This window comes from Lepidochelys olivacea, assembly GCF_965140295.1.
Source record: "Lepidochelys olivacea isolate rLepOli2 genome assembly, chromosome: 27".
Taxonomy (NCBI): domain Eukaryota; kingdom Metazoa; phylum Chordata; order Testudines; family Cheloniidae; genus Lepidochelys; species Lepidochelys olivacea.
The window spans coordinates 5,651,658-5,679,446 of NC_140437.1; the positions used below are offsets into that span (position 1 = coordinate 5,651,658).

The window sequence follows — 27,789 nt, forward strand, 5'->3', positions numbered from 1 at the left end:
TAACTCCATTGAAGTCAATGGACCTGTGAAAATGTACACCTATGGAGGATCTGCTTGCTCCCTGTGTTTTAAAGCATTGCAAGGAAGCCGATTTAAGGGCAGAATGGGGACTATGAAATGTGGATTATATTCCCACCTCAGATACCGACTCCCTGTGAGATGTTGTGCCTCAGGTTCCTCATCTGTGAAATGGGATTAATGATACTTCCTTATCTTTGTAAAGTGCTTTTAGATCCCTGGATACGTTTTTTTTTTTCTAGACGCATAATTTTTAATATTACACATTGACCAGCTATTTAAGTAAGATAAAAAGAACAGGAGGACTTGTGGCACCTTAGAGACTAACCCATTTATTTGATGCATCCGATGCAGTGAGCTGTAGCTCAGGAAAGCTTCTGCTCAAATAAATTGGTTAGTCTCTAAGGTGCCACAAGTCCTCCTTTTCTTTTTTGCGAACACAGACTAACAGGGCTGCTACTCTGAAACCTGTCATTAAGTAAGATAGTTTATTTTAAAAATTGCCTTGAAATTAATGTGAAATGAATGGGTGTGACTGTATAAATGAGACTTGTATCTCCTATTGATGTAATAAGCATTTTGAAGAAAGGAGTTACCAATATTACTCCAGTGTCCTGGCAGAATTCGGACGTCGGTTCTGCATTCTGCCCTCTTACACCACGCCTGTCATTTCAATTGGATATAGCGTTCTTCTGCACTTCCTGCCCTGAAGTGTGGTATTCTCTGCTAAACAGCTGCCTCTATCCTCTGCAGACATGGCTGTATTTCTGTGTGGGTCAGCTTCCCGATGAAAGGAACCGCGCAGAAGGTACTAGTCCTGTTTTGTTATTATTATTATTGCTGTTTCAAATTAGTTTTCAAACTGTCATAAGTAGAAAGATGCGGTGTAGCTGTAGCCATGGGGGTCCCAGGATATTAGAGAGCTAAAATGCGGGAGATACTCTCTTTTATTGGACCAGCTTCTGTTGGTGAGGGAGACAAGCTCTGTGACAAGCTGGAAAACTTGTGTCTCTCACTAACAGAAGTTGGTCCAATAAAAGAGATTACCTCTCGCACCTTGTCTCTCTGAGAAGTGGAGGGAAGCTATAGAATAATTACTTTTTAAAATGTTTTATATATTTTGGAGTGGGGGGGATCCCATTTTTTTAAAATGTTGTTTTAAATAAATTGCTTTCAGGAGACCTTGGATTAGGGTGACCCGACAGCAAATGTGAAAAATCGGGATGGGGTGGGAGGTAATATATATAAGAAAAAGACCCCAAAATCTGGACTGTCAGTATAAAATCGGGACATCTGGTCATCCTATCTTGATGCCAACATCTAACCAGAAATGAATGTTCAAAGCAGAACAATAGACCCCGTTGCATTCAGTTCTGAGCGCTTATCCCCAGAAAGATCCTGACAAACTGGTGGCGTTGGGAGAAGAGCAGTTCAGAAGTGGTGGGGAGCTGGGGGGGGGAATGATTTAGAACAGTGGTTTTCAGCCTGTGCTCCGCGGCCCGCGGCAGTCTGCGCACTGTGTCTAAGATTTCCAAAGGGGTCCGCATCGCCATTTAAACTTTTTTAGGGGTCTGAAAATGAAAAAAAAGTTTGAAAACCACTGATTTAGAAGGTCAAAAGAGCTAAATATGCATAGCTTCCTTCAGTGATGACTAAGGGGAGGCGATACCTATCTCAGCATTGAGAAAGGATGTGTTGAACACCCTTCAAGTCTGGGGAACAGCTGTATTGGGGTGTGCAAGGGGTTTGAGGAAGAGCAATGGGATGAAATTAACAGAGAGAAACACCTCACAAAGTATATAACTAGCATCAGGCAAGCAACTTGCAGTGTGCAGCCGATATCCGTGTGCAACTGGCGTCACCCAGGCGCTTACAGCGTGCAACTGGCATCGCGCGTGCAAACGCCTTGCACGGTGCGCGCAACTGGTATCGCGCGTGCAAACGCCTTGCACGGTGCGCGCAAATGGCATCGCGCGTGCAAACACCGCCTTGTAGGGGGCAACTGGCACGGCGCGTGCAAACCACCGGAGCCCGGCAACTGCTGCCCAGCCACGCGCGCCCCGCGCCGCCGCCCACCCCTTGCAGACCGACGGGCAGCTGCGCATGCGCCCCGCTGCCCTCCCCGGGCGGGGGGGCCCCAGGAGGCTCCGAGCCCGGGGTCCGGCCGGCTGAGGGGAGCGATGCGGGGCGGCTCCCGGCCCCCTCCCCGGGCACGGGCCGCCCAGAGACCCCGCCCGGACCGTGCCCGGGAGCCGCTCGGGGCGAGCGAGTGAGCGGCGGACACCGGGGCTGGCGGGGGTGGGTTGGGGGGGGCAGTGAGGTGGGGGGGTTGGCTGGGGGAACTGGGGCTGGCGGGGTTGGGGGGGCATTGAGGCAGGGGGGTTGGCTGCTGAGCACTGGGGCTGGGGGTTGGCTGGGGGCATTGGGGCTGGGGGGGGTTGGTTGGGGGCATTGGGGCTGGGGGGGGTTGGTTGGGGGCACTGGGGCTGGCGGGGGTTGGCGGGGGCAGTGGAGCTGGCAGGGTTGGGGGGCATTGAGGCAGGGGGTTGGCTGGGGGGGTTGGTTGGGGGCATTGGGGCTGGGGGGGTTGGTTGGGGGCACTGGGGCTGGTGGAAGTTGGCAGGGCAGTGGGGCTGGCAGGGTTGGGGGAGCACTGGGGCTGGCAGGGGGCACTGGGGCTGGTAGACGTTGGTTGGGGGTACTGGGGCTGGCAGGGCTGGGGGGGCAGTGAGGCTGTGGGGGGGTTGGCTGCTGAGCACTGGGGCTGGGGGTTGGCTGGGGGCATTGGGGCTGGGGGGGTTGGTTGGGGGCACTGGGGCTGGGGGGGTTGGTTGGGGGCATTGGGGCTGGGGGGGTTGGTTGGGGGCACTGGGGCTGGTGGAAGTTGGCAGGGCAGTGGGGCTGGCAGGGTTGGGGGAGCACTGGGGCTGGCAGGGGGCACTGGGGCTGGTAGACGTTGGTTGGGGGTACTGGGGCTGGCAGGGCTGGGGGGGCAGTGAGGCTGTGGGGGGGTTGGCTGCTGGGCACTGGGGCTGGGGGAGTTGGTTGGGGGTACTGGGGCTGGCAGGGTTGGGGGGGACAGTGGGGCTGAGGGGGGAGGGGGAGGAGAGGACATCAGGTGTGTATCAGGGACTCAGGGTAGTTTACAAGTTGCTTCCCGTCCTGTGAGTTTTGAAATATTAAACTTCCCAGTGGTTCCCTGGTTGCCCCCGGTGCTGCGGGGATGCAGCTCAGCAGAGCCAGTGCTAGGCATAAGCAGACTAAGCAATTCCTTGCCCTCCCCATTCATTATTAGTATGTGTTTTATTGGGGGAGGAAATATTCCTGCTTAGGCCCCCCAGTGGGCTAGTGCCCTGACTGCATTTACAGGATGGACAGAGACCCCCAGGTGACAGGCAGGGGTAGGGCCCTCTACGGCATGTAAATACCCTGCTGATCATATGGATGAGGTTCATGCAGGGAGTTGGCCCTTGTCAGAGAGAGGACTGACAAGGGAGAGGGGAAGATTTAGTTGGGGACTGGTGCTGCTGTGAGCAGGGGGTTGGACTAGATGACCTCCTGAGGTCCCTTCCAACCCTGATATTCTATGATTCTTTGAAGAGGTGGAAGGCAAAAGTGGGGACCCTCTTGTCTCTTATAAATGTCTATAGTTTGGAAAATAGCCCAAATCCAACACTGTTCAAAACCCTTTTAGAGCATTTATTATGAACCCTATTAACAAAAGAGGGTTATAGATAAAGTGTAGGGCTATGAACAGAGTCTTCAGCTAGTTAATGCCAGTTAAATGCTAGTTAAAGATGGGGGAGGAATGTAAGGCTATGTCTATGCTGGCAACTGAATGACAAAACTTTTGTCTTTAGAGGTGTTAAAATACACACACAGACACACACCCCTGAAAGACAAAAGTGTTGCTGAGGATAAGCACCAGTGTGAAAAGCTCTTACAACGCTAACACTGCTTGTTGGGGATGGAAGATTTTTGTCAGCAGGAGACCCGACAAACAGCGGCTACACTGTGTGCCTTTTAGTGACGTGGCTGGAGCGACATAACCCTGTCGCTAAAAGTGGCGTAATATAGACATAGCCAAAGTAGCAAATTGGAAGAACCTTCTGAGAGCAGTAAAGAGCCAAGCTGGAGTTAATGTATCCAGAGTGAGCATGGCAGAAGTATTGAGGGGAAACTCTTGTGTTGATGGAGCAAGCCATCTGATTAGGAAAACAATTTTTCCTTCTGAGTGCTCCCCATTATTTTCTGGGGTTGGTATTCAGTCCTTTCAGCTAGGATCCTGTCCCCCTTTTGCTTTCACGCTCAAGCCCCAGTGAGACCAGGTGAAGTGAGTGCAAGTTTGTTTTGGTTTCTTTTTTGTTTTGGTTGTTTTTAGATAATAAAAATATTTATCATTTAAATTCTTATTTGAATTGGGGGAGGAGTGGTTGTGCTTAAAATAAACCTATCAAGCAACCTGCAGTTGCAAAGAGATTGTGCTTTTGGGTGAGGGTTGAATTTGTTGGGCTGTGGTGGTGCTGGTGGGTTGGCCATGGTTTGGTGATAGATCGGCATTATTTTTTTCAACAGCTTTGTTTCTGTGTCTCTGTCATGGTTGCATTTTGCTTCCCAGTAGCTATGCCTGCACACACAGAGTCTGAGATATCTGCTATAATTAGAGGGGAGGGAAAAGATTAATGAAATATTATTGCCTAAACTACTTTGCTGAAATAATTGGTTGAGAGAGGTTAGAGCTAGAAAGAGACTGGAGTTTGCTTTTCTCATCATTACTGATCATTGTCATAAAGGTTTTCAGGCTCCAGTATGAGAGGAAAACCCATGGTATCCCCCTGGAGTTGTTCTGACTTGCATTGCAATTTGTCTGCACAATATAGGGGGAGGAGGAAGGGGGCTGTGCTACGAGGTTCTCAAACAATAATTGTGCTGGAAAACGACTTTCTTGTGTTTTAGCTTCTTCTGTCAATATTTTTTTTCAAGAGCACTTTAATATTCACCCTAGCTGAAATAGATGCTCACAGATTTTTATTTCTACACATTCAACAATATAATTTTGAGTATCTTGTCTTTGTCCTTTTGGTACAACACTTGACGTCTCCTCGCATTGAGTCTAATATTTTTTCCACTAGGAACCAGTGAACCATGTGAGTAAATTTTAGCAATAATTCTGTGCTGCTTCTGTCTTTCCCCTCTCTTTCTGTTAAAAAAATCCGATCCGCTTCTCTTACTTTGTGGAATTTTGGTTTCAAGTGTGCTGCAATTTCAACAACAGCCTATCGTGATCACAGAGGTAAAAGGGAAGCTTTAACAATATGTGTCTAGTGAAATCAATCCTATCAAAGCTATTTTTATAGATCATGCTCTTTTGTAGCAGAGTTCAAAAGGCAGCCTTGAATTTGCTGTTTGAATTTGCTCTTCATAATTATTATTTAAAAGTAAGTTTTCAAAGTGACCTTAGCTGATGAGTGTGGGCCAGCTACAATACTACAATAGTTTTTCTAGTTTGAAAACTTTCCAAAGTGAACCAAAGAGCCCCACTTAGCTGTTGTTGAAGTAACTTGATCATTTGAATTGTCAACAACTTAGAGGTTATTTTATCAAATTAATTCTCTGGGCTATTAAAAATTAACTTTTAAAATGTACAAAAAGTTGGAAGTTGCAGGGAGTAACATATACTAGATTTGGGGGAAGATTTTCAAAGGCACCTAACTCGGTGAAAATCAATAGGAATTAAGTGCCTAACTTCTATTTGAAAATCTTTCCCTTAGGTTTTAAATGTGAAAAAGGCTTGCTTAGTGAGCAGACAGAAAGGATTGCATGGAAAACTTAAGCAGCTGACGCACATTAAGACTAAATGCGTATATATTCCTGAGCCAAAAAGTGCAGGAGTCTAGAAAATGTAATTGTAAAATGTCTTTTGTTATCAGAGCTGTTTTTTACTAAGAACCAAGACTGTAAATCTTTCCAAGTAGTTAGTCCATAGATCTGAGCTGTTTTTGTTGTGCAAAGCTATAGTTTTATAGATGAAAAAGGATTTTAGATATTCTTTTTTAAACTAGATAGGATTTTTGGCCATCGTTGGAGGTGAAACTTCTGTGTTGGCATTAAGTATTTGTATCAGATTATTGGGGGGGGGAACAATGGATTGGTACTCAGGATGTGTCCCCCATAAGTACCCAGCTGCAGCTTGTCTGCGGTCTGGGGAAGCAGAATCCAACTAGCAGTACATATGCCAAATAAATATCAGATTATGGCCATATAGACTTTAAGCCTTGAATATCTCTGAATTAGTTGTAATGCAATCTCTTCCTTTTCTAAGTAGAAAAAAATTTACTTTCATATATATGTTTTGGCATTGGAGGGAATATGTTATATACTGGTAGTGCAAAGATTGGGTAATGTTAACACAGCCTTCAGCATTAGCACTTGCTTTTTTGCTTGATAGAGAATATTTGCCCCAAATCACAGGGTTACTTTCTCTTGGTTTCAAGACGTACCAAGGAGTCTCTAATTTTCATCAGAACAGCAATAAGCAGGTGGACCTTTAATATTCTTTCTTGCAAGGATGCACTTATAGAAGCACATAGAATCATAGAATATCAGGGTTGGAAGGGACCTCAGGAGGTCATCTAGTCCAACCCCCTGCTCAAAGCAGGACCAATCCCCAACTAAATCATCCCAGCCAGGGCTTTGTCAAGCCTGACTTTAAAAACCTCAAAGGAAGGAGATTCCACCACCTCCCTCGGTAACCCATTCCAGTGCTTCACCATCCTCCTAGTGAAAAAGTTTTTCCTAATATCCAACCTAAACCTCCCCCACTGCGACTTGAGACCATTACTCCTCATTCTGTCATCTGCTACCACTGAGAACAGTCTAGATCCATCCTCTTTGGAACCCCCTTTCAGGTAGTTGAAAGCAGCTATCAAATCCCCCCTCATTCTTCTCTTCCGCAGACTAAACAATCCCAGTTCCCTCAGCCTCTCGTCATAACTCATGTGTTCCAGTCTCCTAATGATTTTTGTTGCCCTCCACTGGATGCTTTCCAATTTTTCCACATTCTCCTTGTAGTGTGGGGCCCAAAACTGGACACAGTACTCCAGATGAGGCCTCACCAATGTCGAATAGAGGGGAACAATCACGTCCCTTGATCTGCTGGCAATGCCCCTACTTATACAGCCCTTATAAAGCCCCTACTTATACAGCCTTATACAGATCGAGGGACGTGATCGTTCCCCTCTATTCGACATTGGTGAGGCCTCATCTGGAGTACTGTGTCCAGTTTTGGGCCCCACACTTCAAGAAGGATGTGGATAAATTGGAGAGAGTCCAGCGAAGGGCAAGAAAAATGATTAGGGGTCTGGAACACATGAGTTATGAGGAGAGGCTGAGGGAGCTGGGATTGTTTAGCCTGCAGAGGAGAAGAATGAGGGGGGATTTGATAGCTGCTTTCAACTACCTGAAAGGGGGTTCCAAAGAGGATGGCTCTAGACTGTTCTCAATGGTAGCAGATGACAGAACGAGGAGTAATGGTCTCAAGTTGCAGTGGGGGAGGTTTAGATTGGATATTAGGAAAAACTTTTTCACTAAGAGGGTGGTGAAACACTGGAATGCGTTATCTAGGGAGGTGGTAGAATCTCCTTCCTTAGAGGTTTTTAAGGTCAGGCTTGACAAAGCCCTGGCTGGAATGATTTAACTGGGAATTGGTCCTGCTTCGAGCAGGGGGTTGGACTAGATGATCTTCTGGGGTCCCTTCCAACCCTGATATTCTATGATTCTATGAAAATGCTGTTAGCCTTCTTGGCAACAAGGGCACACTGTTGTCTTGTATCCAGCTTCTCGTCCACTTGTAACCCCTAGGTCCCTTTCTGCAGAACTGCTGCCTAGCCACTCGGTCCCTAGTCTGTAGCGGTGCATGGGATTCTTCCGTCCTAAGTGCAGGACTCTGCACTTGTCCTTGTTGAACCTCATCAGATCTATCCTGCTTCTCCCCATCCCCACCCCTACTCTCCTAAACAGCCTGCAAGCATTTGGTGCAAGTACCAATCCCAGTGTGAGAACTTGATCTCATGACCTTTTGGCCCCAAATTTTAAATTCTACCAGCAGCGCCAAAATGAGGTTGCAAATAGCTGCCTTAAATCACCTTCTCTTACTACATTTATGTAAAACTGTTAAAATGGTGATAGGCTAAGACAGTGGTTCTCAAACTTTTGTCCTGGTGACCCCTTGCACATAGCATGCCTCTGAGTGTGACCCTCCCCTTATAAATTAAAAACACTTTTTATATATTTAACACCATTATAAATGCTGGAGGCAAAGCGGGCTTTGGGGTGAAGGCTGACAGCTCGTGAGGCCCCACATGATAACCTTGCGACCCCCTGAGGGGTCCCGACCCCCAGTTTGAGAACCCCTGGGCTAAGAAGAGAAGAGACTGTTCCCAACCTGGATTTAGCAACAGAGGCGCTGTCTGACTTCTCTGTGTGCCTAGACAGGAAATATGGAAGTACACAGCTGCATACTCTCCGCTCTAAGGTGCGACCTCCTGAAGGACTGATGTACGTACAGTCTGTCCTTTTCTCCCCAAAATTCATTTGATATAACTTCTATAAAGCTTAGTGGAATAATTCAAGGTGCAAGCTGGAAAAAGGTTTATTTCTGAATGCAGTATAGCACATATGGGGCTGGCTAGGAGGTGTACTTTTGGGGTGATCAACTCTTTTTTGTTGTTGTTGTGTGTTTTTGTTTCCTTCTAATGAAACTAAGCTGTACCTATGAGAGCTATATATTCTGTGGTCCAATTGCAAGGATGGGGGTGAAGGGGGGAGATGAAGAAGGGTATAAATATGATAGCAGCTGTTTTAAGACTTTGAAACATCAGTAGCAGCAAGTTTTGCTTGGGCAGATCAGAATGGTTTTAAGCCAGCTATTACCTGAGTAGTTGTAGAGCACCCTGACAGTCTTTTGAATGGAGTGCTAAAAACAGTGGTTCTCAATCAGGGGTATGCAGGATACACAGCAAAGGTTCAGGTGCTGTTCATGAACCAAGTCAGCTGTACATTCAGACTGATCACCATTTTAGAGTGTTTTGACTGAATTACATCAAGATTAGGAATGTGTCTTTTACAAGTATATCTACAACTCCTGTGAAAGGAACTTTTTTCCGTTTTCAATATCTCCCTTTTCTGTTTGAGTAGCTGTAATTTGACTGGTTTCAGAGTAGCAGCCGTGTTAGTCTGTATTCGCAAAAAGAAAAGGAGTACTTGTGGCACCTTAGAGACTAACCAATTTATTTGAGCATAAGCTTTCGTGAGCTACAGCTCACTTCATCGGATGCATACCGTGGAAACTGCAGCAGACTTTATATATACACAGAGAATATGAAACAATACCTCCTCCCACCCCACTGTCCTGCTGGTAATAGCTTATCTAAAGTGATCATCAGGTGGGCCATTTCCAGCACAAATCCAGGTTTTCTCACCCTCCACCCCCCCACACAAATTCACTCTCCTGCTGGTGATAGGACTGTAACATTTTGCTCTGAATTTGAAATGTCACATGCAAGGTCTTGGTCCAACAATAAACTTCTTTTTATAGGTTTGGGAAGTTGTTTTTGATTTGATTATAGATAAATCTGTTTTAAGAGACTATCAAAGATTCCAAACATGTTGAGTACAGTTTTGATATTAGACCTACTTCTGCTAAGCTACCCGTTTCTGTCAGTCTTGTGAATGGTCTCTTAAGATGGTTTTCGCTGAGTTTCAAACCAATCCAACTTTTCAAAACTTATGAAGAGGAATTCTTTCTTAGACAAAGACTCTGTATGCCTGATAAGGATTGAATTCTTGCATGGGTTTTGCTAAGTTGTGGTATGTGTTTGTGTGTTCTGGGTGGGGCTAGAGAGCATGGAGATCTAGGTGAGAGTTTCTTTTTGACTTTCAGAAGTCTTTTGAGGTTCAGAAAAAAATTAAATGAATCATGAAATCAGCTATTGCAAATACTCTGAATTTAATCACAAATGAAAAATAAGGGCAAAGGACCACCAAGTCTTTATGAACTATTTTAAATTAGCATGCTGCCAAGTGTGTTTTGGTAACAGAGCATGGTGACATTCTAATAAAGTGATATTTTCAGAAGTAAAACTTTTTGGAGGGAGGATTGTGTGTTTAATTTAAAGTTCAGAGCTTTTCTGCAGCAAGATACAATACTTACCATTGCACAGTAGCAAAAAGACCAACTGCATTTTGCCTGCTGAAAATGTATATTGCTTAGTTAAAGGCTAGCTATAAAACATGTTGGACTATGGGCTAGTAGATATTTTTTAAGTAGTGGTGATGTTTAAATTAACATCTCAGGATTTATGTGATAAAATGAATTAGAAGCTTATTTTCTAAAGCTATAAATAAAAAGATATATTTGAAGTAATGGTGTATTTATGGTCATAGGGAAATGCAATGAAAAATTTGAGTCAGCTGAGCTGATGTTTGAGGCATTTCCCTATGGAATCATTGGACTGAAAAATGTTTTATATGCTTAAACTTGAACAGATGCTTCAAAACACAGACACACATCTATTCCAGTGCAAGTTTAATATTAGCAGCTCCATTTACACCACCAGGATTAACTTGTGAACACTTCCATTTTAAATACCTATTTTCAGTGTCTTTTAGTTCACCTCCAAGGCCCAAAGTCAGGAAGGTCTTTAAGCATGTGTCTAACTAAAAAGAAAAGGAGGACTTGTGGCACCTTAGAGACTAACCAATTTATTTGAGCATAAGCTTTCGAATGCATCCAATGAAGTGAGCTGTAGCTCACGAAAGCTTATGCTCAAATAAATTGGTTAGTCTCTAAGGTGCCACAAGTCCTCCTTTTCTTTTTGCAAATACAGACTAACACGACTGCTGCTCTGAAACCTGTCTAACTAAGTGGTGCAATTGGTGTCAGTGGGATTGCTCACAAGTTTAAAGTTAGGCATGTGCTTAAGTGACTTGCTGAATTGGGATCTAAATTTCCACATAGGAAATGAGGCTAAATCCTGCATTCCTTTCTTAACAGCAGTTTTGCCTAAATAAGGACATGGGATTGGTCTTGAACTATCACAGAAATTAGTTTCACCTTTTTAGATACAGGTGTGTCAGACAACAGAATTATAACAGCGTATGGTACTTGTCTGGGCTCCAGTCCTCAAAAGGAAATGTAAACTTCATAACAGGCAATCGGCAAGTGTTACATACCAAACTCTTTTATGCAAACACCACATATTTGGTGCTGCTGAACAGGTGATACATTGCATGTTATTATTCACCTTTGCCCCAACTCTCACCTGTACTCTAACCACTAATCCTTGTCCCCTATTTTAAAACTTCTCAACACTTCAAACAGTTGCCATTTCTCATTCAAGAAACAGCCTGTTGGCATATTGATTCCTCTTTACTCTCCAAATGTGGAAATTTGTACTGGTAAGAGGAGCAGAACTGGTGACATTCAGCAGTGGATTAGTGATAGGGTCTAACAAACTGATTGCCATATTTGGGGTTGGGAAGGAATTTCCCCCTGGGTCAGATTGGTCAAGACCCTGTGTGTGTGTGTGTGGGGGGGGGGGTTCGCCTTTCTCTGCAGCATGGGTCATGAATCACGTTTAAACTAGTATAAATGGTGAATTGTCTGTAACCTGAAGACTTTAAACCATGATTTGAGGACTTCAGTAACTCAGCCAGAGATTATGGGTCTATTTTAGGAATGGGTGAGGTTCGGTGGCCTGCAATATGCAGGAGATCAGACTAGATGGTCACAATGGTCCCGTCTGACCTTAAAGTCTATGAGTCTAATATAATTCAGTGGTTGATGAAGGGCTGGACTTGGGCACTTTATGTTATTTGAAAGGTTCCTGGAAACTCCTGAGACTTTAGTAGTATGATACTATGTTAGGAGGATCAATTTTAGGTCACTTTTTAGAGGATTCTTAAATTTATTACATGTGTTTTTCCTCTGTCTGTGCAGTTGGATTGATGTTAGTAAAGGACCTGAGCTTTACAGGTGAAGGGATGTGGAAAATAATTATTCTTTATTTAAAAAGAGAAATTAAACCGTGAAGTACTTCTAAAATATGTGGCATCTACAGAATAAATGATAGTGCCGTTTGGCGTAATGGCTTTATTGGCATCATTTGGGGAGCTCTGAATAACTCACCCATGACTTGGCCACTTGTGAATAATGTGGCCATTGCTAACTCATTGGTGAAGCATCTGTGTATCTAATCACCATTTATAAAGTGTTTTACATCACACCACCCTGCATTCTCATTCCCTCTCTTACTTTCACTCATGGTATGTATTTATAGAACAGTATGCTATCCAAAGGACCTGAATGATGCATTGAATTTCTGGTGTGTGTGTCCTTTTTATTTTAAGGGTTAATGGTGACTCCTGAAAACCGTACTTGTGCAAATAGTCAGCACTTCTCATGTGAGTAAGGATGGTAGGATCAGGCCATTTAATTGGAAGAGACACTTTTAGGAGGTCAGGGTGATAATGCCACTCCCTTCCCAGTTAAACAATTGTGTTAACTTTGTACTCATCCTTTCAAACTAACACTGACCAGGGTTTATGGGCATGGAATACATTTGTCTTCAGGCTGTGCTCTCTTGTATAAAACAACTTCCTTTTTGATTGTATTGAAGTAAAAATAATCTCCCAGTTCTCACTTCAAACATTTTTCAACTATTTTTAAAAATACATGTACACTTTTGGTTAAAAGCAGACATCCATTTAAAACAGATACCCAGGCAAATGCGAAGATACTGAGGTTAAAACACTTTTAAAAGTGGAAATACTCTTACAACTGAAAACTTCAACAGAACCCAAATAAAAATACTTTATTAAAAAAATAAATTCAAATGTACAAAAAAACTCTGCAAGTATCTCCACTTTCACTCCATCAGTCTAAAAATTATCTTCCCTAGTCCTGCTCCAGATCAAGTCTTTTTCTGTGTTCCTGCTGCCCCCTTCACTGGAACTTTCCATCTCTTCAGCTCGACATTTCCATGCCGCAATTCAGCTTTTTTACAGAATGGCCTGATCCTACTCCCGTTGCAGTCTATGGCAAAATTCTTACTGACCTCAGTGTCAGCAAATTTGGCTATTTTCACTGGCGTTCAGGGCTGAGTATATATTACCTTGGACGAATCCCTGTGCTACCTTCTGAAAGAGGAGGGAAGCGAAATTCAGCTGCTAAGCAAACACTAATCCAGTAAGTGTGACTTGTCTACCAATAATTACCAGTGGCACAGTTGTTTTTACTTTATTATTGTCTTACTCCAGCTGATTGGTTTGTGTATGCTGTGTTTATGTCTAGCACATGCTTACTGAGGAGGTGCTGTCTTTTGTGATCTACTTGTGACTTGTCCCGGGTGCACTAGGAAATTAACCTATTGCTGATAATGGTTATCAGCTAGCAATGGTAGTCAAAACAGCTGCCCTGGTAGCATAGATGAAGTGATGGGAAGGAAATTGTTTTCAGCATCCCTATACAATTGAAACCTGATTCTACCAAGTCAGGCAAGGGGAAATTTCCTAGTGTAAATGGTGCCTTAGAAATGATAAACCAGCAGATAATCAGTGCTTCCTTGTTCCCACATCCTGCTGGCAGCTACTATGGATGAAGAGCTCCCGTCTGTCCTTTCTTTCTGAGTGAATGAAGCAGAAGATGTGGCAGGGGCACAAATCGTCTTTGTATTAAGCAGGATTGCTGATGTCTCAATCAGAAACCAGTTACATCAGTCTGGACAGACCAGTGCTGCCGCTCTTTCAAAGTGCGGGTAAATCAGTTACACCAGGTAATGTCATGGCCCTTTGTACACATGTATTACAGCGAATAGTATGGATGTATGTTGAAGCATTTAGAACAAAAACTAGCTTGTCTAGAATGTTTTAACATTCTTCTCTATCTTTACAGTCTCCTCTTAAATTTTTATTGTTGTAAATGGCTAGGCAGCAGTTCTGCAGAAAAGGACCTGGGGGTTACAGTGGACGAGAAGCTGGATATGAGTCAGCAGTGTGCCCTTGTTGCCAAGAAGGCCAATGGCATTTTGGGTTGTATGAGTAGGGGCATTGCCAGCAGATCGAGGGACGTGATCGTTCCCCTCTATTCAACATTGGTGAGGCCTCATCTGGAGTACTGTGTCCGGTTTTGGGCCCCACACTACAAGAAGGATGTGAAAAAATTGGAAAACATCCAGTGGAGGGCAACGACAATGATTAGGGGACTGGAACACATGACTTATGAGGAGAGGCTGAGGGAACTGGGATTGTTTAGTCTGCGGAAGAGAAGAATGAGGGGGGATTTGATAGCTGCTTTCAAGTACCTGAAAGGGGGTTCCAAAGAGGATGGCTCTAGACTGTTCTCAGTGGTAGCAGATGACAGAACGAGGAGTAATGGTCTGAAGTTGCAGTGGGGGAGGTTTAGGTTGTATATTAGGAAAAACTTTTTCACTAGGAGAGTGGTAAAACACTGGAATGCGTTACCTAGGGAGGTGGTGAAATCTCCTTCCTTAGAAGTTTTTAAGGTCAGGCTTGACAAAGCCCTGGCTGGGATGATTTAGTTGGGGATTGGTCCTGCTTTGAGCAGGGGGTTGGACTAGATGACCTCCTGAGGTCCCTTCCAACCCTGATATTCTGTGATTCTAAAGCAAGTGGGAGATTATTGGGATCCATATTTTATAGTGTAAACCTGCCCAGTCTTGGAAATATAGTGTCTTGTCTGAGGACAACCTGGATCTCAAGCTTGGTTGTCTGACAAGAGAATGTATGTTTGCCACTATTTTTTTAAATATCCAAATGGAGTTTTTAAAGATTTCGATGTGTCCTGAGTTGTGTGTTTGTGAAGTCCCGCTTGTAAGGACAAACTGCTGATCTGATCTGATCTGGCTAGCACTTAAAATTTTGTGCCCCTGACTGCACAGTGACAGGTTTCAGAGTAACAGCCGTGTTAGTCTGTATTCGCAAAAAGAAAAGGAGTACTTGTGGCACCTTAGAGACTAACCAATTTATTTGAGCATGAGCTTTCGTGAGCTACAGCTCACTTCATCGGATGCATACTGTGGAAGACATTATATACACAGAGACCATGAAACAATACCTCCTCCCACCCCACTCTCCTGCTGGTAATAGCTTATCTAAAGTGATCATCAAGTTGGGCCATTTCCAGCATTGATGATCACTTTAGATAAGCTATTACCAGCAGGAGAGTGGGGTGGGAGGAGGTATTGTTTCATGGTCTCTGTGTATATAATGTCTTCCACAGTATGCATCCGATGAAGTGAGCTGTAGCTCACGAAAGCTCATGCTCAAATAAATTGATTAGTCTCTAAGGTGCCACAAGTACTCCTTTTCTGACTGCACAGTGTGTCTGTGCTGAGGCTGAAGTTGAATAATAATCTTACTAAGCAGTAATTCTGTCCCATGTTGCATTCAAGTAAGGTGTGTATACACAAGCAAAAACTTAATTTAATGAGGGTTGAACTTGTATCAGGATACACCCTACCCACCCAAAATCTTGAAAGCATGGAAATAAGAAATTAAAGAAGTCTCTTGGCTTCAATGACATGTTCACATTACCTACAGTGCTGTTGGTAACACACTCCAACATAAACATTCACTTCCCTCTCCTAAAAGTAGTATGTCTCCCAGCTTGCACTCTGCTGCAAAACCTTAGCAGTGACTTTGTATGCTCTTGTATCAGCAGATCGATGCATCTAACTGTCTCACATTCTGTGCAGTTGGGAAGTTAATATGCATTAAGGTTTTGGAGGTTGCTGGTAGGTTTCATGGCCTTACTTAATAATAAGGGTGGTGAAATACATGGAAATATAAACAGCAGTTAATAGAGGCAAGGTTTGAACTCTCACAATCTAGGCTCCTAGCTTAATGTAGTTTTCTCCAGGCTACAGGATATGGTCCATGAAGGTCTTTTTCCCCTTCTATATACAACTGATTACCCTCTGGCGCATTTCTTTTCGGTTATTTTAAAAAGTGAAAAATCATTAGACGAACAAATACAACCAAAGCAAAACCGATATTGTAGTAATTAGCACGTGAGGAACAATATATGGTGTAAAGCCTAGAATTTCAGATTTATTGGAAAAGGGGTCCAGAAAAGATCAGATGCTCAATCACATTTTTAGAAAGTGGTAATTTTGAATTTTTTGTTCTCTTAGTCTTCACCCATTTTTTGTCAAACTACCATAAAAATTCAAATATTACTCAACGCTTGCATTCCATTATTTGGGGGTTTGGGATAATTCTTATGAGTATTTTTAGAAAATAGAGGTTTTTAAACTCCTGTTAAATTGAAATGTGTGTCCCAGCATTGACTGTACTCCAGCAACCAGCTCCAGCTTACGCTATTCGCTTTCCCCGAAACAAAGCAGGTGGTGCAACTGATTTAGTGGAGCTGAAGCTTCAGTCAGTTCTCGTATTTGATAGCATTTACAGGGAAACGGAGGCAGCTGGCTAATAGTTTGCAGAAGGAATGGATGATGAGTTGCCTGCCCAACCTGCTAATCTCCTCTTGTTCCATTAAATTATTTGCACCGATACTGAACTTTGGAAAGAGTGCCCCTGGCTAAACACCTGTTGTCCATGTGGTGCTGTATGGTGCCTACCTGGTATGTGTGTTGGATACAGCGTGGTTTAGAAAACTCTGCTGATGGTTCAGTAGGACAGTGTAGTCCTCTTTTATCCCTGAGCACAGATGACCCCTCCCTACACATGCTGCTCATAAGTCACTTTGGTAGACAGAAAACTTGCAGTAGATGAAGCAGTTTGTGAAGAGGGCCGTTCAGCTCTGCTCACTGGTGGCAGCCCTGCTGCTCAGAGTTCAGTGCTTACTGTAGAAGGTGTCTTGCACTCCTGTGCTGTGGCAGAAGCTTAGAAAGTTTTCCTTTCCTGCAAAGCCTAGGCCAGCAGGGATTTCAAAGTGCTGGACAGCCTGTTAAATCCAGGCTGTCTGCACAGATACAGTCAAACTTCTCCACTAAAATTTGCAGGTAAATTGCACCTTTTTAGCACCCGATTGGCTGTCTTTGTGGGCGCAGGAGCAGGCTAAGAAAGCACTCATACGTCAAAGCAATGAGTGTAGTATAAATGCTGCAACCTGACAGAATCCTTGTGTTTCATGGCTGGGAGGATTTGGGGTCTACAACTCATGGAGATTCGTAGAAAGGATATCTGCTTCCCTCAACTGACAAAACTGCCAAATTCAAGCAGTGGTTCCCTGAGCAGAGTCTGTGGGATTGCTCAGTTATCTGTCAGATGTTCCCTTGGTGGGGAAGCAGCTCGAGAACAATGTGGTGAAGCAGCTCTGGTCTCTTGATTTTTCTCAGCACACCATTCTTGCCAATCTGGCTTCAGGCCTCTGTGTGTGTGGTTCAGAGACTGTACTGATTTCTTTAACCATCGTAATCTGGTGAGAGATGGGTCAGGTTTCATGCCAATGTGGTTGTCTTTGTTTACAGTCTTCGATACAGTTGACCACAAGGTGCTGTTGACTTGCCTGCAGACTGCCAAGCATGGACAGAGTTGCTCTTTTGTGGCTTCTTTCTCTCTCATGAAATGTCCCCGAGGGTGATATTTGGCTTAGCTGCCTTGTGGGGTAGATTTCTGCAGGCCTGTGTCGTCACCCATACTTAACACACAGGAGGGTTCCCTTTGGGAGATAAGGAGAGGGGTTTGGGGTTGTCGTGCACTCAGTGTGTTGTGGTCCTTTGGGTCTGTCTTTCGTCACATCCAGAAAGTGAAGTCTCCTTTTCCTGGTGCCTGACTGAGACAGGGCATGGATGCAGGTTAGCTGACTCAAGCTTACTCTCGGGAGATGGAGGTGGAGCTGCTAAGGAGGAGGAAGCCTTTGGTGGATTTCTCAAGTGCTCTCAGTTCTCTCTGCTGAGAGCATATACCCATCAGTTGTCAGAGAGATTTACAGTCTAGGCATTCTTTTGAACTCTTCTCCATTCCTCGATTGCTAGGTAGCAGAGCTTTTTCCTAGTTTTGCTTGGCTGGGAGAATTTGAACTTTTCTCTGGGGTACAGATCTCACCATAGTTCTCTGTGCCTCTGTCACCTCTAGGCTGGACTGTGGCGACTTGCTCTCCTTGCATCTACCCTCAAAGACCATTCAGAAGGTTCCGCTAAGGCACAACTCTGCAAGCTGCTTTCTGAGAGGGGCAGATTTTTCTGAGTTCATTACAGTTGTGCTTCACTAGCTCGCTGTTCACCTCTGAATGCAATTGGCAGTGGCTTGTATAAAGCCTGACAACTGAAATGATAATCACCTTTTGTCCCTGTGTAGCTTCTGACATTTGGGATCTTCTACAGTGCTGACAGCAGTCCCTATATCAATTGTTTTGGAGACTGTCCATGTAGGTTCCTTCACATTGGAACTTGCATGCTTTGTCGGTTAGTGGGAGCTGCTTGCTGACTTGCAGGCTTCTTCCTGAGATGGTCTGGATGTGAAGGACTTGTTGCTAAGAGCTTGGTTGGGGACATTGCCTTTGAGTCTGCTCTGTGCTGTGCCATGGTGGTGGTTGAAAAATGGGGGATTGGCTATTTACTGCAGCCAGTTGTTGCGACTGTGTTGTAAATTTTTGAGACTAATGTCTCACTGATCTGAGTGTGCCCAGAAATTGGGCTGTGAGCTCGTGTTGCCACAATCAAAATACAAATGAATGAATGAATAAAATAAACTACTGTGGGATAGCAGTTACAAGGAAACTGAGGGGAAAGATCAGCTTCTATTTTCTGCCTCAAGTCAGATTTGACAGACAGACAATAGATATACCCAGAAGTTTTAGTTGTCTGGCAGGCAGCAATACTTGTCTTCACTGTGGGTTTTCTTCTCCCAAGCTACTGGACAATTTGATTCCTCCTAGCCTGATAGCTGGATGTGAACAGGTTTCTGGAGAGCTTGTTCCTGTGCTGTTGAAATGTGCTTGTTATGTGGGCCTGTTCTGGGAAACTTGGATCCTCTGTGTGTGTGCATAGCACTGTGATAAGTTCCTGAGAAAGCAGGGGTTTCTTCTCATGTAGGGAGCCCACAGCAGTTAGATTAGGTGGAGGAACGGAAAGAACTATTGATTTCCCTCCTCACACACATACATACACACCCAAAATCAGAATTAATTGCATCATGATGGACAGGAGTCTTAGTCAATTTTTGTTAATGGGAGTTGTTATTCTTCCTCACACATTGCACTGGAAACCACCTTTTTGGACATAATGAAGCATGTAATGCTTTCATGTGAACTGTGTTACCTGAACTGTAGGCGAGCATTCCTAAATTGAAGGCCACTTTTGCATCCATGTTCGTGTTACCTATAGGGCACAGCAGGCTACTTGGAGGATCATTCCTTAGCTGTAAATTTAGGTTTGTGTTCTAATCTGGTTTACATAATGTGGATTGTTCAAAAAGGAAAGACCTGAACTTGACCTCTTTGTTTTTTTTGACAGCACAAGTATTTCATGGTTGTATCTAGGCTTGGCAGAATTCGATGTTTATTTTTTTAAAAGTTTTGACAGATAATATTGATGTTTATTTTAAAGCATTTTTCCCTATTTTTATCAATTTAAATTTTCACAGTTGCAGCAAATTATGGAGGGTCAGACAATGGAGGGAGTCAGACAATTATTGAATGACAGTAGAGAGTAGCCGAGATTCAAAAAGTTAAAGCTTTATAACAGTTAAAACACGAATTGTCAACCTCACTTGTCAAAATATACAAAGTAAATACCCTTAAATCAAACTCTAATAAGTTCTCAATCAACATTTTTCTGTCTGTCTTTAAATTTCCATTTTTATTGTTGGAAATATTTTTCATCTCTTGGTGCATGTACAGTGAAATTGACGATTACAAACATGTATTCATAAAACTCTGTTCCTTGCAAAACCTATTTATATCCCATTTTAAAGTCTTGTTTATAGGCAGGATTGGATCTAAGGTCTCATATTTAACATACAACTTTAAACTCTGGGGAAATGATGTAGGGAATCAACAGAACCTTGTTAAAATGCCCAAAATGTGAGGGCAGAATAAGACAAGTTGTCAAATGTCTGTTCAGGAATCTTCTCCAAATAGACATTGACAGTCTGGCTTTTTCTGAGCCCTTTTCTGTTTTTTACATGTCACATGAGACTTGCAAGATAGACTGAATAGCCCAGATATTTGAAAAACAGGGTTTTAAAAAAAAAAGAGTAGTAGAATCCTGAGTCGGAAATGTTACATAAACACATAGAAACAAACAATTTTTATCCAGTGCGGCTGGTTTTACATGCATCTATTTCAGCTGTGTAAAATCATAAACTTTAATTAACAGCTCTGGGGTCAGTGGCGCCGGGGATTAGTGGAGAGTTGGGATCAAATCCCGTTTCATGTCACAAGTGAAGGAAGCTTAATAATATTACATCGTCTCATCCCAGGCATAGAATCATAGAATATCAGGGTTGGAAGGGACCTCAGGAGGTCAAACCAATCCCCAACTAAATCATCCCAGCCAGGGCTTTGTCAAGCCTGACTTTAAAAACCTCAAAGGAAGGAGATTCTACCACCTCCTTAGGTAACCCATTCCAGTGCTTCACCACCCTCCTAGTGAATTTTTTTTCCCTAATATCCAACCTAAACCTCCCCCACTGCAACTTGAGACCATTGCTCCTTGTTCTGTCATCTGGTACCACTGAGAACAGTCTCCATTTGTCAGCATTGCAAAACTCCTACACAGTTCCGCTTGTCTAATTCAGGAGGGACTTGGGAACTGAATTGCAGGTCAAGATAGATGCCTGTTGACCATGCTGTGTTGGGGAAGCTTGCACGGTGCCTGTATTGGGTTCAGCACAAGCCAGTGACTTTTATTCCTTCTCTTCATGAGCAATAAGATCTTGCTAATTTTTAAATGAAAGAAAAGGAAGCTATTTCCCTTCCTCTCAAGCTCTTGTACATCTTATGATCTCTGATGTTTGAATAGAAATGAGATTTGAATGAATAGTCACGATTAGTCATTTTAATTGGCCTTTGGGGCCAATTTAAATTTCATTCTGCATTTCTTGGAAGCTCAATTGGTTGACATTTGGTAAGTTCATTGGTAACTCCCACATTCTTCTCAGCACACAGCTGCTAAATTGTTTGAAAGCAAAATGAAGTGAATATGATTTGAAGAACATGAATGAACCTAATTTAATTGGAGAAGATGTGATAAGATGTGGGTAGTGAGGGAATCCCCTAAGTTGAGTGCCTTCCTCCTAAATGATTGCTTGTTCGCGATGCAAATGAGCACACACCCATACTTACTATTTAAGGTTGAACTTTTCAATGTAGTGCAAAAGAGTTAGGTGCTAATATCCTATTAAAATTCAGTGGGAGTTGGCAGCCTAACCCCCTTAGGCTCCACTGGAAAGTTCAGCCATAATACACAGGGAGATCCACCAACCCTCGTGGTCAGGTAGGCCTCTTAGTCACATATGGCTTAGAATCAGGGGATGGGAGGCTGGATCTGGTGACGTCCACAAGAGGGCTGTACCTGTGTCTGCCCAGGTTCATGGGAGCTCTGTACTCCATATACAGGGAAGGGTATGACTGTAGATCTTTTGGCTGGACTCCGTACACAGGGGCGTGTGTGGAGCAGCTCTACTTGTACTCCATAGCCTGGGAACTGGGTGGATTCCATTCTCTACCCAGTTGCTGCAGAACCCCTTTGTTCCAAGCCCATTTAGTCAGGCTTGGGCAGGGCAGTGGATTTGGCCCATAGAGTGTTGACTCCTGACCTGTTTCTCCAAGATCCTACATCTTTAGCAAACTCTGTGAATAGTGGAGCTAGTGTTATATATCACTGCAAACAGCCACTGAGTGTTACAATAATTCATCCCAACTCTGAGTCAGTGTTTATGCCAAGTCCATTTTTCAGTTCCTCCTTAGAGAGCCATCCGAAAGCAGGTAGGTTGGGACCAACTTACAGCCAGAGAAAAAGATCATGCTGTTTGTATTGTCTCCTCTGCCTGCTCTGAGCAGCCTTTGCTGCTCCAAGTGGTGTTATGAACTTATGATAAATATAAGGAATGAAGGTCTCTCTCAAATGCCTTGCGTGGCATGACGTAAATTAGTGGAAATTGCTGACAGTTTGCTTTTTTCAGATGGGTGTCTCTGTCCATAAGCCTTCGTTTCAAAGAGTAGAGAGTTATTAAGTTAAATGTTCCCAGAACAGCAAATATGGGAAGTATTAAGTGTACAGTGTGTATGTGAAGGTTACTGTTATAGCCGAGTCCTGCAGTATACATGTTGTAAAGGCAGAGACATGTATTCTGTAACTGCAGCCAGTTTCATAAGGCTATTAAAGGATACAATCAACTTAAAAATCACACTTATATTTGTAATTTTTTTTTACCTCCTGTTATTTGTCACACCTATGATCACTAACTGACAGATCCTAGAGAGAGAGAAATTTTCATTGTGTTTGCATTTAAAAGTACTGTGTACAGTTAGTCTGTTTCCCACGTATTTTATGTTTTGACACACAGCAAGATGAGAGATTTTTTTTTTTTAATGGTGGTGCTGTAAAATCACAAAAAATTGGCAGTGGGGGGGAGGGTTCATGGGTAGGAAAAGCAGCTGAAGGGACTTAAACTTGCTAGATTTCACGATAAATGTCTTTTAAAACTAATGATCCAGTTTCCTCTGTTATACTGTAAGCTGGTCTGTTTTAAAAGTTGGCTTCTCTGTTTTCAGCTCTTGGGAACTTGGAATGAACATTGATAGAAATTAAAGGCCAAATTCTGCTTGTACTCCACATTTACACTGGTATAACTTCATTGAATTCATTTCAAATGTATATTGTGGCTACTTAAAGTAAATTTAGGGCCAAATTTTGCTCTGAGTTATGATGTCATCAATTAAAAAAAAAAAGTAAGTACATTTTGTGGCTCACTGGCCAACTACCAAGATATTAACTAGCATCATACATGGTCCATCTGTACAGTCAGAATTCTCAAGTAACTAGATTTGTATGGTTTAAAGCAAGAAGGGACAATTAGATCATCTAGTCTGACCTCCTGTATGTCCCGAGCCATTACATTTCACTATTACCCTATGTTGAGCCCAATAACTTGTTTTTGACTAAAGCATATCTTCCAGAGAGGCCTCTAGTCTTGATTTGGAGACATTAAGAGATGGAGAGTTCAGCCTTATTTCTAATTTGAATTTGTATGGCTTCAGCTTTCAGCCACTTGGTTCTTGTTATGCTTTTCTCTGCTAGATTAAAGAGCCCTTTGGTACCCTGTATTTTCTCCCCATTTTCTGCATATTCATTGTAATCAAGTCACCTCTCAATCTTCTTTTTGATAGTCTAAATAGATTGATCTCTTTAAGTCTCTCGGTTGTAATTAGAACCCAATTTTCTCCAACCCTTAAACCATTTGTATGGCTTTTTTCTGCACTCTCTCCAACTTTTCACCAGTGCCATATGCAGAGGTAAAATCTCCTCCGTAACCCTCCTCATTGGTCCTCTGTGTATACATCCCAGGATGACTTTAGCCCTGTTTGCCACAGCATTGGACTGGGAGCTCATGTTGAGTTGCTTTCCCACTATGACCCCTAAATCCTTTACAGAGTTCCTGCTTTCCAGGATACAGTCCCCCATTCTGTAGGTGTGGCCTGCATTTCTTGCTCCTATATGTACAGCTTTGCATTTGGCTATATTAAAGCTAGAACTGGGTGAAAATATTTCGAGAAATAGTAAATTTGCCCAAAAAAATGCATTTTTCAGGGCATCAAAACTATTTGCAGATTCAGATCAGATTTGGAAATAAAAAAAGGAAAAACATTTTGAAAAAGTTGAAATGGTTCATTTTGACCATTTCAAAACTAAATGTTTTGACTTTTCATTTTGAAATGTTTGTTTTTGACCATTTTGAAATGAAATGGGATTTCATTTTGAAATATAGCTGATTAAACAAGGGTGAAAAAACACCTGAAACAAAACAAAATGTAGTTTTGGGTCAAATGAAGCATTCTGATTGACCCGAAACAGAATTTTTCCCTCTTCTGTTTGTCTGTTTCAGAAAAACTGGAAAAAAAAAAAAATCTGTTTTGGTTAAAGCCGATTTGAGGGGTTGGAGGAGAGGTTAGGCTTAGCCCCTGAACCAAAAAACCAATTATTCACTCAGCTCTAATTAAAATGTATTTTGTTTGAATGGATCCACTGACCATGCGCTCCATGCCCTGTCCTCATCCTTATTCACTGTTCTGCGAATCTTTGTGGTTATCTGCAAATTTTAATTTGATGAAAATGTTGAAAAGCACAGTACTGGTTCCAGTGGAACCCAATTAGAAGCACTCCATTTGATGAAGATTCCCCATTGGTGACCGCATTTTGAGATCTGTTACTTAGCCAGTTCTTAATCCATCTAACGTGCACTGTCTTGGTATTGTATGGTGCTAATTTTTTAACTATAATGCCATGCAGTATAAAGTCAAATGCCTTACAAATGTCTTAAGTATATTGCATCTGCACAATTACCATTATCAACCAAACTTGTAATCTCAACAAAGAATGAAATTAGGTTTGTCTGACCTGATCTTTTTCCATAAAACCATGTTGACTGGCATTAATTATATTCATATCCTGCAATTATTTATGAATTGCATCCTGTATCAATTTTTTCCCATTATTTTGCCCAGGATTTATGTCAGACTAGCTGGCCTGTAGTTACCTGGGTCATCAGCTTGTCCTGTTTGCATATTGGCACAGCTTTATCATTCTTTCAGTCTCCTGGAATTTCCTCAGTATTTCAAGATTTATTAAAAATTAACATCAGCAGGGCAGAGATCTCCTCAGCCAACACTTGTAGGACTTTTGGGTGCAGGTTGTGCGGGTCTGCTGGTTTAAATGTGTGTATCCTCAATAGATATAGTTTAACATCCTTGGTTACCTAAAGAATAGCTCTGTGTAGCTTGCTGAAAGTTTGTTTCTTTCACCAACAGAAGTTGGTCCAGTATAACATATTACCTCACCTAGCTTATCTCTGGAAATACTTTGTCATCCTTGTGATGTGAGTCTATTATCCTGCTGCTTTCCAAATACACAACAGAAATGTTTATTGAACACTTTGACCTTTTCTGCATCATTTCTCCATGGATCTGAAGAAGTGGGTTTTTTACGCACAAAAGCTTATGCCCAAATACATCTGTTAGTCTTTAAGGTGCCACAACCGGACTCCTCGTTGTTTTTGGGGATACAGACTAACATGGCTACCCCTTTGATACTACTTCATCATTGTTAATGGTTTTATCATCTTTATCTAGTAATGTTACCATTGTTAGGATTTCTTTTGTTCCTAAAATTCTTTAAAAATTCAGTAATTTTTACTGATTGCTATTGATTTCCCTTTTTCCGAAGTGTTACATTTTCCTTTTTCCCCCCTAACTGGCACTGCCTATTAATCTCATGGTGACTCCTTTCAGAGTAGGCACTTCTTAAGTATGTTTTGTGTAATGAATGGAAAATGTTACACTTACATTAGCCTGACTAGGAGCCTAATTCAGAATCCACTGAAGTTAATAGAAAAACTCTCATTGACTTTATTAGGCTTGGGAATAAGGGCTTGTAATAAAATCCTCCTTGAGAAAAAGGTGCAGTTATGTTTCTGCTACAATTTCTTGTCTGTCAGGATGTTGTTACTAGCATTGTTCAGCTTTCTCTGTGCTGTATTTTTCACAATTCAAGGGGAAAATGGATGGATTTTGTTAAATCTTTTTTTTAAAATGCATGTGTACAAGAGAGTTGATGAAATATTTTAGTGAGAGTACACAGTGAGTTCTGGATACTCAATTCCCATTACATTTCATGATAATTGGGCTTTTGTATCCCATTGGTTGCTTTGAGAATCTCAGCCTAAATGTCTAAACAGTCACTTTTATTCAAATTCGAGGTACAGCAGCATCAGCATGTTTATCCCACCTTTTTGTAATAACTTTGGAAACAGTTGTTTGTGGATTGGGACTTAAGAATTTTTTTTTCCTTCTTTATTTGTAGTGGCATTCTTGAAAACCTACAAAGGAAACTTAGATTCTTCACGCAAATTTTGGCTGGTAGAGATTCTGGATAACAGGTGAGACAGCAAAAGAGTTTAGAGGTAGCATTTTTGTATGGATGATTAAATTTCCTTGCTCTCTTGACTAAATGGTGGCAGTATTGGGGCTGAGCGTTTTAAACTCTTAACATGTGTCTCTTTTTTTAAAGATAAAACGATTTGACCACCATGAGTTGGAGTTTCTTGACCCGTCTGTTAGAGGAAATCCACAATCATTCAACATTTGTTGGCAAAATCTGGCTGACGGTTTTGATTGTCTTTCGGATTGTCCTTACTGCTGTGGGAGGGGAATCCATCTATTATGATGAACAAAGCAAGTTTGTGTGCAACACGGAACAACCAGGATGCGAAAATGTTTGCTATGATGCTTTTGCTCCTCTTTCACATGTGAGATTTTGGGTGTTTCAGATCATTCTTGTAGCCACTCCATCTGTGATGTATTTAGGCTATGCCATTCATAAAATTGCCAGAATGGTGGAACATAACGAACCTGACAAAAGAACCAGGAACAAAACCTTTTCAATGCGCTGGAAACAACACCGTGGTTTGGAGGAGACAGAGGATGACCACGAAGAAGATCCAATGATGTACCCAGAAATAGAGCTAGAAAGTGAGCAGGAGAACAAGCAGCAGCCAGCCCTCACTAAAGCTAAACATGATGGTAGGCGGCGAATTCGAGAGGATGGGCTTATGAAAATCTATGTGCTGCAGCTGCTGTCTAGGACTATGTTCGAAGTTGGCTTTCTTGTTGGTCAATATTTTTTGTATGGGTTCGAAGTCAGCCCCACATTTATATGTAGCAGGAAACCATGCCCACACAAGATAGATTGTTTCATTTCAAGGCCTACTGAAAAGACCATTTTCCTTTTAATAATGTATGGCGTAAGCTGCCTGTGTTTACTTTTGAATGTCTGGGAGATGCTCCATTTGGGATTTGGTACAATCCGAGACACATTAAACAATAAAAGAAAAGAGCTGGAAGACTCTGGTACCTATAACTACCCTTTTACTTGGAATACTCCATCTGCTCCTCCTGGCTATAACATTGCAGTCAAGCCAGATCAAATCCAATATACTGAATTGTCCAATGCCAAAATGGCCTACAAGCAAAACAAAGCTAATATAGCTCAGGAACAGCAGTATGGGAGCAACGAAGAAAACATTCCAGCTGACCTAGAAAATCTGCAGAGGGAGATTAAAGTGGCTCAGGAACGTCTGGACCTTGCAATCCAGGCATATAATAACCAAACAAATCCCAGCAGTTCCAGAGAGAAGAAATCCAGAGCAGGCTCAAACAAAAGTAGCGCCAGTAGCAAATCGGGAGATGGAAAGACCTCTGTCTGGATTTAATGTTGGCTGAACTTGTACTTTTTTTCTTAGTTAATGATAACCAGCAATTCACTGAATAATTACTTTCATTAAGTGAACATTTGACTCTGTTTATCTTCAGGGATACTGTTGGCTGGCAATCCAAGCTCTCAAAAAGTGTTTATGCACATGTCCTAGAGTTACAGAATTTTATTCTTGTGTCTTCCAGGTCAGGAGAAGAACAGGTATATTTAAATCATTCTTGTTGAACGGTTTACACTGTATGTACAGTATTATGGTGCATTTATTATGCACAATTTTTGTATTTGTATGTTGGACCTC

General features: G+C 42.4%; 1 protein-coding gene across 5 annotated transcripts; it reads left to right on the top strand.

Moving 5' to 3' along the window:
* The first annotated feature begins 703 nt into the window (after positions 1–703).
* Positions 704–27,789, top strand: GJC1 (gap junction protein gamma 1). 5 transcript variants are annotated; one of them, XM_084615785.1, is made up of 4 exons: positions 2,151–2,287; positions 13,664–13,850; positions 26,082–26,157; positions 26,289–27,789. In XM_084615785.1, the coding sequence occupies exon 4, from the start codon at positions 26,308–26,310 to the stop codon at positions 27,487–27,489; it is 1,182 nt and encodes a 393-aa protein (XP_084471911.1). In that variant the 5' UTR covers positions 2,151–2,287; positions 13,664–13,850; positions 26,082–26,157; positions 26,289–26,307; the 3' UTR covers positions 27,490–27,789. The 5 variants fall into 5 exon arrangements, with proteins under 5 accessions (XP_084471910.1, XP_084471911.1, XP_084471912.1 ...); XM_084615784.1 differs by lacking the exons at positions 2,151–2,287; positions 13,664–13,850 and adding an exon at positions 704–826; XM_084615786.1 differs by lacking the exon at positions 13,664–13,850 and having other exon boundaries at positions 2,151–2,316.